This window comes from Aedes aegypti, chromosome 2 (genome assembly GCF_002204515.2).
Source record: "Aedes aegypti strain LVP_AGWG chromosome 2, AaegL5.0 Primary Assembly, whole genome shotgun sequence".
NCBI classification, from domain to species: domain Eukaryota; kingdom Metazoa; phylum Arthropoda; class Insecta; order Diptera; family Culicidae; genus Aedes; species Aedes aegypti.
Genome location: NC_035108.1, coordinates 411,528,387 through 411,545,184, shown reverse-complemented (window position 1 = coordinate 411,545,184; position 16,798 = coordinate 411,528,387). Strand labels below are relative to the sequence as shown.

At 37.5% G+C, this 16,798-nt stretch overlaps 1 protein-coding gene across 1 annotated transcript; it reads right to left on the bottom strand.

Moving 5' to 3' along the window:
- Positions 1-8,780: 8,780 nt before the first annotated feature.
- Positions 8,781-9,224, bottom strand: LOC110675224 (histone H3.3 type 1). The gene is made up of 3 exons (XM_021839650.1): positions 9,024-9,224; positions 8,868-8,959; positions 8,781-8,805 (listed from the first exon to the last, which is right to left on the bottom strand). Exons 1-3 carry the CDS (start codon positions 9,222-9,224, stop codon positions 8,781-8,783), a joined length of 318 nt encoding a protein of 105 aa, XP_021695342.1.
- Positions 9,225-16,798: the final 7,574 nt, after the last annotated feature.

The window sequence follows — 16,798 nt, the reverse complement described above, 5'->3', positions numbered from 1 at the left end:
TACTAACAGAACTTGATTCTTGAAAAAGTAACTCATGAACTTATCAACAACTAGAAAGTTCCGAACAAGTTCAAGTAGAACCTCGTCCGTACTTTATGGCAAACATCATTCTATTTAAGCATCTTAAATGAACTTTATGTGAACTGAAGTTCGGTTAATTACTTAAAAAGTGAGCTGCTTAAGCTAAAACATGCCCTTTTATCTGAACTTTTGTTTGCTTGGGTAGGCTTGTCCCTTTCCTCGTACTATCTTCCACTCTTAATATTTATATCACACGTAAACTATTCGTTTATAGCAATAGCTAGAACCAGAGATGGACAACTGTTTCCCTACCGTTCCATTCTAATATCATTATAGCACGCCTTTCCTTACACTTGATATATAGGCAGTCCGCTAACTAAAAAGCAAGCCTCTTTGCTATAAAATTATCCTTACCCCTATACCTTTCCGCTCTACTGCGGGCCAGTTTCAAATGTCATATCAATTTAACTCTCCTTTCCCCTCGTCTGTCTGTATATTGAAGTGGCAGGCGCCATTGCTGGCCAAAAAATAAAAGATCATTAGAATGAAAAATGAGTTTACACCTGTTTTCACTATTGGAATTTATGTTTGCAGTTACATTACAGTACTAATGTGTTTGGAACATTTTTCAAAAAAAAAAATCCATGGTTATTTCCATATAAACCTTTGTCTTTGGGCCATCTTTGAAACACCACCGAAAAAGCTGAAAATTTCACAGAACTCTTTTTTTATGGTACGGATAGTAAGGATCTTACCTTGCATACACGTTTCACATGGCAAAACCAGTCCGTATTTCTTGATTATAATACCTGTGGCCAGTATCTCAGTCATTAACTGCGATGTCAATCATGCAAACAGTTTTTTGATTCACAACGCTCGTTCATAGCACCCACCCGATCCACCAGATCAGATGGTAGAGACCGTTGCTTCGCCTTGCCACAGCAGCAATTCGATCACCACTGGCAATCGTACATTCAATTTCATTCACTTCTGGATAAGCTTTCCAACCGATACAAGGTTCATGTCCAAGTCCATGAAGAAACAGCACTCCGGTCAGCACAATCTGCTTTTCTTCACCGGTACGCCCATAACATTGAATTTGGCAGTTACCAACACCTTTCTGCTGTCTTCTTCACAAAGCTAGGTATACTTTCACGAGGGTTCTCAACGGAAAACGATAAATTCACGATTGGCGCACATGTACGAGCTGGCACCGGAATCCATAATCCAATTATTCTTCTGTTTCAGCCACAAACCAGAATCTCGCTACTTGTGGTCAACCTTCTAACAGTGGTGGTAAACGATCGATTTACCTTTTCCGCGCAATCCGCCGGAACAGCTTCTCCTCGCTTTTGGGCCAACTTCAATCTTCCAGGTTTCGTAGTTTTCGTGCGTCAGTTTCGCGATTAGGTACATATCTTTCCATCCTGTACTTTTGCAGGGCCCAAAACCTCTTAGATGGTGAATGGCCGTAGACCGGGTATCTCACTCTTGGTTGAAATAAAACTTCTGATCTTGGTAAGAGACAAACTTGGAATGAACTTGGATTTTTTTAACATAATCACCTAAACTATGCCAACTAGATCTCATCGCCAACAGTCCCTAGTACGGCTGGGAATGGTAATAGTAGTAGGCGCGATTTTGACGGTTTACATCGGCCTTGTAAAATTCAGGCTAGTATTTGCTAGTGTGGTTTAGAGGCCGCAATATGCCGGATAGATTCCACGCTTGTGCACTCCGGTTCAGAAGAAGTTCGTGAAATTTTCCCTTCGTCAAGAAATTAAATGTTAAGTTAGGCAGCATCCATTTATTACGTGACGCTAAAATTGAAAATTTTCGACTTCACATGGTTTTCTCACTACAGTAGTTTAAAACCATAAATCTCATCAACTAGCCAATGTTGGGTGTAAGGAAGTAACAAGATGCTATCAAATTATGTATTCAAGAAACATAAGTATTCAGGATAATTTGAGTATAGCAACCAAAAACAAACATTCTGTTACTTATTGGTCTAATCTTAGATCGCACAAAATCAAAAAGCGCTTAGAACGAGCAGAAACCTAAAGCGATTGGAAAGCACGTACAGGATAATGTGCTTAAGAGTAGCAAGTGCATACCGGACGGTATCTAAAGAGGCCGTGTGCATCATAGCCGGGATGACGCCCATCGGGCTCATCATCAAGGAAGATGTTCAATGCTTCAACCAAAGGGGTACCAGAGGAGTTCGCGACACATGTAAAGAGGAAACGCTCAGAAGCTGGCAGCAGGAATGGGATAACTCCACTAAGGGTAGGTGTCAGATTGGTATAGTAGAAACTATGGGGAAGTGAACTTCCATCTGACGCAGTTTCTGTCAGGACATGGTTGCTATAGACAGTACCTGCATAGGTTCGGGCACTCAGAATCTCCTGCGTGCCCCAATTGTGCTGGTGTGGAGGAAACAGCGGAGCATGGCGTGTTCGATTGCCCCCTTTTCATTGTTGTGAGAGGTAGCATGCTCGCTACATGCGGAGGGGACACGTCTCCCGAAAATATAATAGAGAATGTGTGCGGAGGCCGAGTGCTGGCATGCAGTAACTACGGCTGTCACTCACTAGAATTGCAGCGCCAATGGCGCACAGTGCATAGGCTGGTTTTAGCGGGTCGTCGTTGGTGCGTCATCCCCGCATTCTCTGAGTTAGCTTCTCAGATCCCATCTGTTTGCAGATTTCCCCCTGACGAATTGTGATGGACAAAGGCAGAAATACGTAGAAAGAAAAGTCTCCGCTGGATATAGGCGTAAAAGCGAAAAATGGATTCTGGCGGAAACGGGCAGAAATCCAAAACAAAACTGGTCTCTAATAAGACAAAATAGATAAATCTATGTATGAATATAGAAATTTTGCGATGGGAGAAGGTATAAGCTGGATCGATTGAAAAGACTGGAATCGTAAGAGAAAAGCGTCCTGATCGGCAAGCTGATGCATGTAAAATTTAATCCTAATGAACCACTGAAAATATAAGCTTCTAGGAACGAAATAAACTTATAGAAGCGATCAGTGCGAGATTCTATAACATTCCCCAGAAAACCATTCCCCCGAAAACCATTCCCCAGAATTCCGTTCCCCAGAATGAACCATTCCCCAGAAAATCGTTCCCCAGAATGTAACATTCCCCAGAATTCCATTCCCCAGAAAGCTATATGAATATCCATTTTTTTTTTCTTTTTTTAATTATTGCTTTGCGTGAGTCACCTTATGTGGGGGCGCAGATGGCCGTAGTGGTAAACGCGCAGCTATTCAGCAAGACCAAGATGAGGGGCGTGAGTTCGAATCCCACCGGTCGAGGATCTTTTCGGGTTGGAAATTTTCTCGACTTCCCAGGGCATAGAGTATCTTCGTACCTGCCACACGATATACGCATGCAAAAATGGTCATTGGCATAGTAAGCTCTCAGTTAATAACTGTGGAAGTGCTCATAAGAACACTAAGCTGAGAAGCAGGCTCTGTCCCAGTAGGGACGTAACGCCAGAAAAGAGGAAGAAGAGTCACTTATGTGACAGGCTAAGGTCTGATATGACAAAACAAATATGTAGGTAGGAGGGTTAGGGACATAATGAACACACGGGGCAAAATGGACACCCCTTACTCTCTGGGAATATGCATATTTCAGCAAAACTTTATAAATCGTACGAAATCTGTATTGTATATGAACGTTTTGACGGTATAAAAGTTTACGCTTTGCTTCATTTGTCCTCTGAAATTCTACAATTTTTTTTTCTCAGCTTCAAATTAGTTTATAAGCAAAGCAGAGGAAGCGGTGGATTTATTTTAAAGCAAAGAAACATATTTCCATTGTATGTAAAATAAGCATTTACCTAAAGTGTCCAATATGCCCCTAATCCCCCTATTCATGAGTATTTTGCATATTATTATAATACACCCTTTTTTAATACATTCCCATAAAATATACAGACTATATGTTTATTTTTGCATATATAATGATGCACCCTTCTTTCAGTATTATCTCATTAATGATATAGGCAAAATATATCGATGGAGAGCCCATATAGCAAAAGGTCACTTGGCATAAAATAATTTGGTATAAAGCCATCCAGCCATACTTATGCTCCTTCTTTTCAAAAAGGATGTTCTTCATGTCAGCCAAATGGTCATTGGCCAAATGATCATTATACCAAATGGTCCTTGATCATTTAATCAATCATGCCAAATGCCTTCTTGCCATTTGGTATCCTTACGGAAAATTTTGTCTATATCGTCAACAGGATAAGACTGAAAGAAGGGTGTATCACTATTTTGTGCAAAATTAAACAAGTCATTTGTAATTTAGATTTGACGCAAAGAAGGGCGTATCATTTTAATGTGCAGAATAGTAAGTTTTTATTCTGCCGAGTTTACGTAATCATTATATCGGAAACGTATAATATGATACTACGAACGTATTTATTCTAATCGGTGTAGCCCTAAAAAGTAAGAGATGATGCAGCTTCTTAAAACATTGATGAAAAGCTGCATACATCACTACATTTGATAAAAATTGGACATACATGTGAAATTATACATTTGGAATCTACTATACCGAAAGAAGGGTGTAGCTCTATTTTGTGCAGAGTAGTGATGAGTTGTATATTCTTTTAAATAAATATTGAATATTGTGTTTCCCCATAGACTGATCTATCAGTTTTTATAAGTGCCAATAAAAGTGAAACTACTGTGATAGTTCATTTGCAAATGAAATTTGAATTATGCGTAAATTGTTCATAATTAGCAGCACCAATGCTAATCTTTTGATGTACTTGTAAACAACTTTGTAAGGAGTTTAATTAAATAGATTATTTCAAAACTTTAAAGTAGGTATATAATTTTCTGGGGAATGGTTTATTCTGGGGATTGGTTTTCTGGGGAATGGTTCATTCTGGGGAGTGAAATTCTGGGGAATGGTACATTCTGGGGAATGAGATTCTGGGGAATGGAATTCTGGGGAATGGGTTTCGGGGGAATGGTTTTCTGGGGAATGTTATAGAATCCAGTGCGAATCTAGTTGTTTTGGATGATTGTATTATAGTCAGTATTCCTGCACTATGCTGTAGTTGATACTCGGTCACCGAAGAAAAGAGTCACATATTATCCTGAATGGATCAGTCATTATTCAACAAGATTGCTCAAAATGAAACACATGAAACGGCACCCTACACTAGAAAATGTTGATGCAGTGGCGCTCCTTCAAATTACGCCACCTAGACGCTTTTCAAATTTATATTGATAATGTTCAATTTGGAGATTTTACATTTTTAATCTTTTTGAATATTTTAACATCAAGATATACATATACTGTCACTTCTGTAATGAAGCAGTATTATTTAATTGATAGTATTTCACAAACTATTATTTGAAAGCATTTCTTCAAATTGTTCAAAAATCACGTTAATTTGACTAGCAATATTTTTTTTTATTTTCATGTTTTTTCAACTTTTGTTACAACTTGCAAATATTTATTCACCTTCAAACAAGAATTAGTAAAGCTTCCCAGAATAAAAATGATTTTTGAATAGATATCGAGTTATGGAGATAAATTTACCTCTCACGACATCGACTAGTGGAGATATCGAGTTATAGAAATATCGACTTATGGAGAGCACGATGTATGGTAATTTGAAGGGACTTAAAAATCCATCGAGTTATAGAGTATATCGAGTTACAGAATATCGAGTTGTGGAGAGTCGACTGTATCCTATATTTTACTGCTGAAACATAAAAAAACTTTTCAAAATGTGAAGGCATTCGAGATATCACATATGGCGAAATAGGGAACCACTATGGCCATAACTGGTACACCTACCCTAATCTGTTTACCGAAATTTAAACACTTACGATACCGTGAGTGCAATCGGAAGACACGTTTTATCTTTTTGAATATCAGCTGATACTATGAGTAGGGCTGTGCAAACCCGACTGCAGCAAATCTGCTTTCCTGATCAAGTATCAAATTGATTGCTCAATATTTTGAAAGCGGTGAAAGTGGTTCTCGTCGATCCGATGCACAAATTGTCATCCATTATACCGATCAATAAGAAAAGACCAAAACCAACGTTGGATACTATCGAGCTGTGGCTATGCTATCAGCGATACCGAAGTTCTTTGAAACTCTACGAAGCAGTTCAAACGAGATTTTTACCTTCTCGACACAGATTTATAAAAGGGAAATCTATTGTTATGAACCTAGGCGAAATTGATTCAAATCAATCAACTACATTTCGGAAGGATTTCATGGATGTATGCCGATCATGTCAAGATTTATGCCCGGGAGACCGTCAAAGATCTGGGAGTGACTCTTAATTGTGCCCTTACGTTTATTGACCAAGTCAATCGAATCGTACAAAAAGAACTTCTTGTTATTGCTCTTGTTAAAAAATTTGGAAGAAGTCTGGTTGACCCTCACGCGATTTTGTCGGATTTCAATGATTTTTTTATAATTTCACGCCAGCATGTCATGATCAGTTGGCCACAAAAATGTGATCAAGTTAATTTGGGCAGGTGGTTACATTCTATTCTCCCACAGGTATCGAAATAGCTCATGGTCTAGAGGGTTGGACATGAGTCGAGAATTTATCAAGGAAAGTGTTGCCTGATAACCAATCACTACTCCCTAGGCTCGCATTTCATTAGAATAGATCTCGCAGATAGCAATCGATGTGGTTGTGGCGAAGGTTACCAATCCATAAACCCATAAACTTCAAAGTCCTTGTTCCGTATATGTCGCAGAATTGGCGGCTATACATTATGGATTAGAGCGAATTGCCTCTCTTCCCTCTGATCAATACTTCATTTTTACAGATAGCCTCAGTTCTATAGAGGCTTTTCGTTCAATGAAACCGGTAAAGCACTCTCTGTATTTCCTTAGTGAAATACGATCAACTCTGAGTGCTTTATCAAATCAATCATATACTATCATCTTGGTTCGGGTCCCTTCCCATTGTTCGATTCCTGGCAGTGAGAACGCGGACTCGCTCGCCAAGGTGGGCGCTATGGAAGGCAATATTTACGACCGCCAAATCGCCTTAAACGAAATTTTCACTATTGCTCGTCAGCACGCCTTGATCAGTTCGCAACAAAAATGGGATGCAGGAGACATGGACAGATGGTTACATTGCATTCTCCCGCAGGTATCGAAAAAACCGTGGTTTAAGGGTTTGGACGTAAGTCGCGACTTTATTAAGGTAATGTGTCACCTCATGTCCAACCACTAATCTTTAGGCTCGTATTTCTATAGAGTAGGGCTCTCAGACAGCAATCGCTGCACTGTGTTTTATTTTCTCGAATCCATGCGCTTTTTGAATAGCGCCCAAACCATTGATTTTAGCGATATAGTTTGTTAGGAGAAGTTTCTTGGTATATTAAAGCGCAACTTTTGATGCAAAAAAGTTTTGTGATCAATCCACCTAGCAGTGAGATAGAAAAACTATTTTTTCAAAACATTTAGATAGACATATGGTGTCTTCAGCAAAATTGTAGAATTGACTATTTGAAACAACTTTGTCGAAGACACGATTTTTCTATCTCTTATACTTTTTGAGATATATGCCGTTGTATGTGAATGGCCCCTAAAAATCATATTTGTTATCATAACTTTTGATGTTGGATAACGTCTTACGGCAACATACTGGGGTACAATTTCTAAAAACGAAAAATCGCTCGCGTCACGAAAAGTGGTTAGATTTTGACTGTTAATAACTTACAAACGCCCGGATATAATTTCAAGATTCTTGCACCAATCGATTGGAAATCTTTCTACGAATCTACTCTAACAATGAAAACTATTGATTTTTATGACTAAACTATTGAAAAATTGGGAAATATCAAGGTATGTCTTATTTCCATAGAAAAGCACATTTTTCTTGTGTATTTCTGACACAGACATCATTGAGCGATATCTTAGCCACTTTCGTCATTCAAAGGGAAACGCCCCTTTCGGTCTGCTTCTTGCTCCTCTTTATTCTATCGTGTTCAGTCGAAGCCAGCCAAAGTCCAATCAGCGACGCGCGCATCAGTCAATCGTCGACCAGCAACCGGAGAAGGACTCCTATTGGAATAATTTTTACATATTCGTCACAATCTAGCTAGCCTATCGAATGAGCAAACCATAGAAACGAAGGATGGACAAGGAAGCATACAATTACCGACCGCATTTTAATTGAATCTTCTTCGGTAATCTTTTGGTGTGTTTCTGTTTTACAATGGAATGAAAACCCAGTTCGATCTAAGGTGACTACCCCTAACCGTCCTTTTCAGGACGACAATTTCATTTTGAAAGAGTTATGAGAATTTTCTATAGTGACGAGCGACATTACTGGTGATTGGTGATCAGGGCCAAATAATGCTTTTCGAGAATCACAGTGCCAAGAAATAAATTCCCCTGTGGGCATGAGTCGGATAAATTGCGGACGACACTAGAATGTAGAATCCATCCCGGTTTGCCTCGCATTTAGCGATGATTAAATAATTCCGTTATAATTATAACGATTATAATCGTCGCTTTTTACATGCATGCTAGAGCGATCAGTATCAACTTTTCGAACAAAGAGCTAAAACTAATCGGCAACAGATTTGTTGATGTTTTGATTTGGTATGAAAGTGCTACCGCCGCCCGACCCGAGCGACGGGAACCTAGGTAAAACTTCGTTTGGCATTTCTCTCCATTGAAAACAAATCAACCGAAATTATAATTTATAATTAAATGAAATGTCTCTTGTTGTAACTCTTTTACGTGGAATGCATTGTTGTAGTACTAAAAAGGGTCGTTTTGTTTGAAATCGTGCTGTAATTCAATTTAAGCGCCACGAATACGACGAGCCAGCTGGCTGTCCTTCGGCACGCTTGGCGTGGATTGCGCACAGGTTGGTATCCACAAACAGACCGACCAGATATGCCTCGCTCGCTTCCTGCAGAGCCGTGACGGCCGAGCTCTGGAATCGCAGATCCGTCTTGAAGTCCTGAACTACAAACCAGGCACTTGCGGATCAGCAGCTCCGTCGATATCTGGTAACGACGAATCTTACGCAGAGCAACCATTCCCGGCAGATAGCAATGCGGCTTCTCGCCTCCTCCGGTGGTTGTGGTGCTCTTGCGAGCGGCTTTCGTAGCCAGCTGCTTGCGAGGGGCCTTTCTTCCAGTGGACTTATGGGCAGTCCGATTGATACGAGCCATCGTCGTAGTAATGGTCTTGCTTTAGTGGGAACTGACTTCGGAGTTTGAGGTTGGGGTACTTTTCCTATAAGTCCGCGAACTCCATGTTCTCCTCTTTGCTCAAATCGATGTTGAAGTTGCCGTCCGTCCCCAGATACCACTACGAAGCAGACGAAGTTCTTCATGGCGCGGAAATTCTTCGAGTATCAAAAGGAGACCATGCCAATAGGCACTGGAGAAGTACCTCAAACTGGCTTCGGAACCCACTAGAGCAACCAATCTAAGTGGGTCATGTGAGGACCTAACGTTCAACCGGAATATTTGTTTGGAGAGTAAGTGTTAACGCTCATGTTTCTTCTTCCATCAACCAGTTCTATCGGTGTTGAACTGTTAACTGGACCAACCAAATAATAACACACAATGTCCATAATAAGTGAGAATGGACATGCAACAAATAGTGTGACAATTGATTAGATTTTTAGCATAAGAATTCTTTCATAATTTCGTGACGGTCTCAAGCTAGGAAATAGAAGAAGCTAACGTTATCCAACGTCAACTTGGCGGTCGTATCTCGGAAACAACCTCTTACTTTTTTCCAAGATTTTTAACATTTTTTGTGTTTTCTACAAAGTTGTTAGTCATGGAAAAACCCGTGTTTTTGCTGAACATATCATCACCCTATCTTTTGAAGTAACAAAGTAATTCATAAATAACTCTTTTTTTAAGGGTAGTTTACTGCCCCTCTTTGCACAACAGTCCCATGTTGGAAAACGACAAACTGAGAAAAAGACGATTGAAATGTGGAAACAATTTCGCTCCATTTTGAGTCTCTATTTGGCCTAAAATGTGTTAACCCAAGAAACATTTGCCTATTTTATAATCATTTATTAAGCAATTTTTCACAACTACATACTGAATAGTTGCTTTATTATATTACTTTGCAGCTGCTACGCACACATTGTTCAAGCAAATCTGGCGAAATTATTAAGCTTCTTACCATTTAGTGACTGTAATCATATATTGTAATGATGTTTATTCAGGTTTCACTTAGCTTAATAAGGATTGATGATTTAACAACGATAGTTTAACAAACTACATTATTGCAGTTTAATTCAGCATCATGTTTAACAACATTTTAATTATTTCGTAGTGAAGCCTTTGTTCAGGCGTTGTTCACTCACATTTGGAGAAGTTATAAAGCGTATCGTTGTATATTGACTTTATTCTACAACTTCAAAATCGCTTTATAAGCATTCATCTCAGCTTTTATTCAACTGCCACAAAATTGATTGAAAACAAATAAATGACTAAAAATAGCTAACCTGTATACATCAGATGCAGTGTATACCTTTACCATGAATTAATAACCACACTTTTAATAATTACCTGAATACTGGATTCAAACTCGAGACCTTCCCATCGTCAGCGGTATTACCTTGCCATCTGCGCCATCCTTGAATTCACATATCAGCCTTCCAGTGCCCAATATAAACCTCTTGTAGCTGATTATTGATCATGCTTGAGCTTCTATTCAACAATAACTAATCAACACGTGCTATGCTGATCAACAACTGAATAAGCGCATTACTTCTGCTGCTGTTCAGTACTGATGCGAACTCAGTACAGCTGAACTCAGTCGGCTATTTATAGCGCACAGTGAGGAAATTTATTTCAATGCCGGTCAAAAATAAAGTTTATTCACAAAGTAAAAACAGTCTGAAATGATTAATCGAATTTCATAATAAGTTTTAACTTGTTAAAACTTTAATTGAATTGTTCATCTAACTATACTAAAATTCATTTATTAAATGTATAATATTTCTACTAGGTTAATATTTTAATTATGTGTCGTACTTTTCCCATCTATTAAACATTATACAAATATAAAATATATTTCAATCAATAATCCTATGTCAGAAGACTGATTCAAAATATTTTCTAAACATAATTGAATATTGTATTGAGAAAGCATCAGTTATTATTGTATCCAACATGTTTTTATATATTAGTTAGTTAGTGGCGAATTCGCCAAGGGCAAAAAGCCACTCAAATAAAAATAAATAATAATAATATTAGTAAGTTGAACATTGCAATACATTAGGAATACAACGCAATTTTTAGATATTTTGTCCATTTTTCAAAAATTTGGCTATGGTGTGACCTCTTTTGTAAAGCTTCTTTGTTGCTGAACAATGTGTTTAGTAATAGTTATTTAGGACTTCTTTGGATGACCTGCTCGGATGATATATCTATGTTGTATTAGGATTTTATAAAATACCTATTCAGCTTTTAATCATGTTCATGTTAAACATGGAAACAGCTGAAGTGCGAAGCAACCAAGACGTTAGTTCGTCTCCTGTACATCTGTTTACACAACTATATTTGTTTGGTGGAATATTGGCTCTTTAATAGAAGGAAAAATGACTTGTTCAACTCATTAGTAAAACAATCTTCACAAGTCGGCAGAGATTCGTTGGAGAAGTTTAATAAGTGTTGATTCTACTATTATTCATTCCAATGAAAAATGTTGAACATTGACTTAAATTTGGATCTAAATACCATCTTCTCAGCTCTTTGTTGGGCATTTTTTCAGCTGTCACCATTATTCAATAATAATTAACTATGTATGTTTATTTGTGACACTTGACTGTAAGTTGGGTAACCACTTTCATGTAACTATTGTTAAATTATTATTTATACTTCGATTATCATTAAAAATGTTATGATTAGTAACTTTTTCCGATATCAATAACGTCGCAGATGATGATCACTAGGGTAAGTGTTCCCTTAGTTGTGGGTGTTCCTATAGTTGCGGTAGTGCCGTTTTCACTGATTTTATTATATTATCCACTGAACCGACACTGCCAATCGATGTATTGGCTTGTTGATACATGAAATAGTTGAAAAAGCGTTCAAATTGCTTCAAAACTGATGAAATATCACTAAAATTGCTAAAACTGTTTTTACTTGTACCAATAGTTGCGATAAAGTGTTCCTATAGTGGAGGATCCCATAAGAAACCCACGGTTACCGCAACTATAGGAACACAAATTAAAAATTTACCGCAACTATAGGAAGAGTGTACCAATAGTGGAGGTATTATTTTTCACTGACATGCCGTGGATTACTGCGATGAAATCATTTTTCTGATTAAGTCAATGGTTGTTACTTTCCGTTACAACATTAACATGTACAAAAATTGCCTTTTTTTTAATTTAGGCGGTAAAATGAAGTTAAATAGTGCTTAATCCAATGTGATTCGAACTTTACCCTCGTTGATCCATTACGTCGCCATTACGTCCATTTCGTTAATCCATCCATCGCATACACGTCTTGGATTTGATTTGAAAAAACATTTGAAACATTTGAAAATAACATAAAAAGACATAATATGTTTTGCTTGAATAAGAGCATACTCATATACTGTTATTCACATTGTTTATAAGTTTTACTAATCATGCTGGTCAACATTTTAAGTATTTGACACTGAAACTTTTGTACGATTTGTTGTTAATCAAATGTTCAATATGCTACTTAAATGATGGCTACAATCTATAGAAGCTTTTAATCAGTCAATTGTTAAACTTCTTATGTGTTGTAGAACAAAAGCTACTATATTTGCATTTTCGGAGGTTTATTCAGCTCTTATTCAAAACACAAACTGCAAGTGGAATAACAGCTTTTTTATAAGTGGAAATTAATTTTATTCAATTAATGATTCAACTAAAAATTTGTTCAGCAATGGTTGCTGCTATGCAGCTTGTATTAAACACGTAAGTATCTTAAAAGCTACCAATTGTTCCTTGGGAAATTTCTACATATCACTGTTTATTGAGTACACGAACAAACCTAATAAATTTCTTTTGAATTCAAGTTGAAAATTTGCCTTAAAATGCAGAAAAATTGTAGCGAGACTGTTATGCGATTATATACAATATAATATACCAATGTATTTGCATACCCGTCCCATCATGTTCATCGGCTCGTTCGACAGCTACACGCAAAAAAATTGTGCGGTAAAAACTACCATTTTAGGGGGTTAACTTAAGCGCTCGCACCGGCAATTTTCAGCAGACCAGAAATGCGCTTGATTTTACCATGTCTGTTGTCGAAATCAGATTGTAGTAAATTATTTCTGTCAAATGTACCAGTAATGTGGTGGGATGTACCGTAAACATAGTAAATTGGTCAGAAATTCCATGGTAGTTTCAAGAATGGGCGTAGTCAGCTAAAATAGTATTTTTTACCACAGAATTTTTTCCCGTGTACTAAAACACTCATTGTTAGTAATGCACTGGTTGTTTCATTTGCTGTTTATGTTCTTTGGCCGTAAAAATTTAGTTATTATAGTACAGTCAACTCTCCGTAACTCGATGTTAAGGCGACTATCGAGTTAGGGAAATATCGTGTTAAAGAACACAAAATCAGGGTAACTTTGGTTTAAAGGGACCATCGAGGTATCCATGAAAACCCACATTTACTACACGTTCTATAACTCGATATCGAGATACTGAATAGAGAGTTACGTATAGTATACTGTAGGTATGTCCATTGATGAATCACCAGATAAAAAAAAACATCGGATTGAATGCTTTCTCAAAACACGGTGTCCGGCCATTTGGCCGAACGCCGTTTGGCCGAATGCCGTTTGGCCGAACGCCATTTGGCCGAAAGGGTCATTTGGCCGAATGCCGTATGGCCGAATCATGAACAAAAAATCAAATTGCTACAACGCTGATGTGTAGGATTCATAAGTGTGACCCAATAACTGATAAGCTAATTAATTTGTTTATGATGTGACGGGACGTCATGTTTGTCACACTTCACGTTAAGACTCTGAGGTGATGATTGATTCGCCACTGGATTACCAATGGTGTAATAAGGTTTCAAGCGTTTTTAATGATTTCATCAGAAATTTTTCCTTCTTTTAAACATGAGCTATTCTTTCTAGTTATACTGGTTCCATTACTATCGGCAATGATTGTCCTTATTTTTTAATTGGGAATTTTTCCTTCTTTAAATCATCGGCAATTCTTTGTTGTTGTACTGGTGAAATAAATTATTATATGCATTGCACTTATTTTAATTTTCATAAGAGATTTATCCTTCTTTTGTTCATAGGCTGTTCTTTCATGAAATAATTCAAGGAAATATTTTTCATAATTAATTTAATTAAAACTTAAAATAAGTTCTTTTCAAAACATATTTATTTAGCTCAAGGGTTTTAACTCACACACTCCGGAAAAAATCATGCGATTTTACGTCTTTTGGATGCACATAAAAGAAGCGAGCCAAATGACGTGAATTTGTGTCTCATTTTAAATACGATGGTGTCTGATTCGGGAAATGTCAATCATAGCGGCATCGTTTTCAAAATTACATTTTTCTTTCAATACATCTTTCAGAACTCATTTTTACGTCATTTCATCACTTACATAATGTGCCATTTAGTCATAATGTGAATTACGTCCGGAGTGATTTTCATTTTTTTTTTAAGAGTGTAGATGAGATGTTCTTCTCCTCCAAGATTGAAATTACAACTTGGGAACTGAACACTGCACCGTTTCTTGAATATAGCAATAAACGACTCGGTAAACACTTACGTCAAAGAAGTACACTGTTTCTCCATTGTGAAAAGAAGCAGCCAAGACTTGTTGATGTCAGAACTATGACATATATTACTTAGTACGATTCGAGGGATCGAAGCAAGCCGATCCAGCAGAAGGACGAATAACATCTGCTGGTGGCTATTACCACTAGCATAGCATTGAACAACTGCTTACATTTAGGATTTTCTTCTTTCAGCTCTGACTGTTTCTTCAACTAACACTTAAAAGCTTATGTATATCAATGATGATATTTCTTTTTTTTATGAAAAAGCTGAATAAGTTCTTTGAAATTCATAATAAATCCATGCTAACTGTAGTTCACTTTTGTTTTCAATTTCGGCCAAACGGCATTCGGCCAAATGGCGTTCGGCCAAATGACCCTTTCGGCCAAATGGCGTTCGGCCAAACGGCATTCGGCCAAATGGCATTCGGCCAAATGACCCGGAACCTCAAAACACACGTCATGATGTGGAAAGCGCTTACAGTCATGACTCCCAGTCATGAGAGACCCAGATGATCTTTTGGATAATGCGAAAATGGAATCCGATGGAAATGTTTCGAGATGATCCAGAACACCCTGATTCAAGACGAATCTGGCTAACCTGTTATATGGGAGATCCAGAATGACGAAACAAATTTTTCAGGCAACTTCGGAAAGCCTTGACCGCAGATCTAAAATACAGTGGCTCGTGGGATGTGCCGAGCCAAAGTCTTTCTGTATTTTCCCAATAAGCAGTTGAAGAAGACGATAATTGCTGATGGTTTTTATATGGAAATCTTGCTTTCGCGTTGAAAAGTTTTTATTTTGTACACTTACAAGCAAGTATTCCTTTAGTCAATTTCACCAGTTATCGAAAAACGCAAAAATAAGTTTTAGTTCGATATTCCTGAGCACCAGCAAAGAATAATTACCAAATTTAAAAAAAAAAATACAGAATGAACTTTATTTTATGTTATTTTTTGTTCCTCATTTATTTTTATTCCCCTCGTACCATCCAAATGGTGGACTACGGACATGAACGAAGATTAATATTTGTAAGGAGCCGGATCCTATTTTTGGCACTTTTGATTCATTTCGGCAGTAGAGTTTTTTGAAAGCTACAGAGCTCATGTTTGGCTACAATATGCGTCGTATTGATGCGCTTCTTAGTGCAAAGTTCGGCCGAGAAAATCCCCCCATGCCAAAGTGAATCATGGAAGTGCCTAAGATGTTCTGCACCCTATAAGCCTTATCTAAAATGAAAATCTGTAATGCATCTTAATTGAAAATACATAATTTTGTGTGATATCCACTAATTTTAAAAAAAGAATCGAAACAACGTGAATACATAACATTTAATGCCGTAAGTAAATATGTATTAAATACAGTCAAACCTCCATGAGTCGATATCAGAAGGGACCATAGACTCATGGAAACATCGAGTCATGGAACAGAAATGCTTTGGAAAGCTGTTTGCGCGAATCATCATAGTTACCATGAAATTTTGTTTAAGTGTGGTTTCATGAGTCAATATTAAGACATAGAACATCGACTCATGGAGGTTTCACTGTATAATTAATTTCCCTTTGCTTCATTATCCATCAGTGAATAACTAGTAGTACCGAGAGACCGTAAGTAGTACTAGAAGTGGTACCCATTCTGAGCCCGAGCACTATACGGACTTTGATGTGACTGTTATGCGATTAGTTTCAAGATGGGACAACACAAGTGGGGTTTGTTTTTGTACAAGTTAGGAACAAAGGCTACTTTTTAAGCAATTTTTATCGATCTTCTGACGATGTTGAGTTGATTTATGCAAAAAACGCAAATCGATCAAAAGTCGACATGGGACTGTTATGCGATTATGGGCAGTGCAATGTTCAGCAAAAACACGCGTTCTAAGATCTTCAACAACTTTGTAGGAGACATAAAAAATGTTAAAAATCTTGTAAAAGAATTTTTTAACATAAAGTACATGAATTTGTATGAAAAAACTAATTAAAAAT

Bases quoted from the DNA above. Each gene is read 5' to 3' on its own strand.
- LOC110675224 (XM_021839650.1), bottom strand. From the start codon at position 9,224: ATGGCTCGTATCAATCGGACTGCCCATAAGTCCACTGGAAGAAAGGCC. The intron at 8,960-9,023 runs GTTTGTAGTTCA...ACGGCTCTGCAG, and splicing joins TGCTGATCCGCAAGTGCCTG to GAAGCGAGCGAGGCATATCT. The intron at 8,806-8,867 runs GTCGTATTCGTG...GACCCTTTTTAG, and splicing joins GAAGGACAGCCAGCTGGCTC to TACTACAACAATGCATTCCA.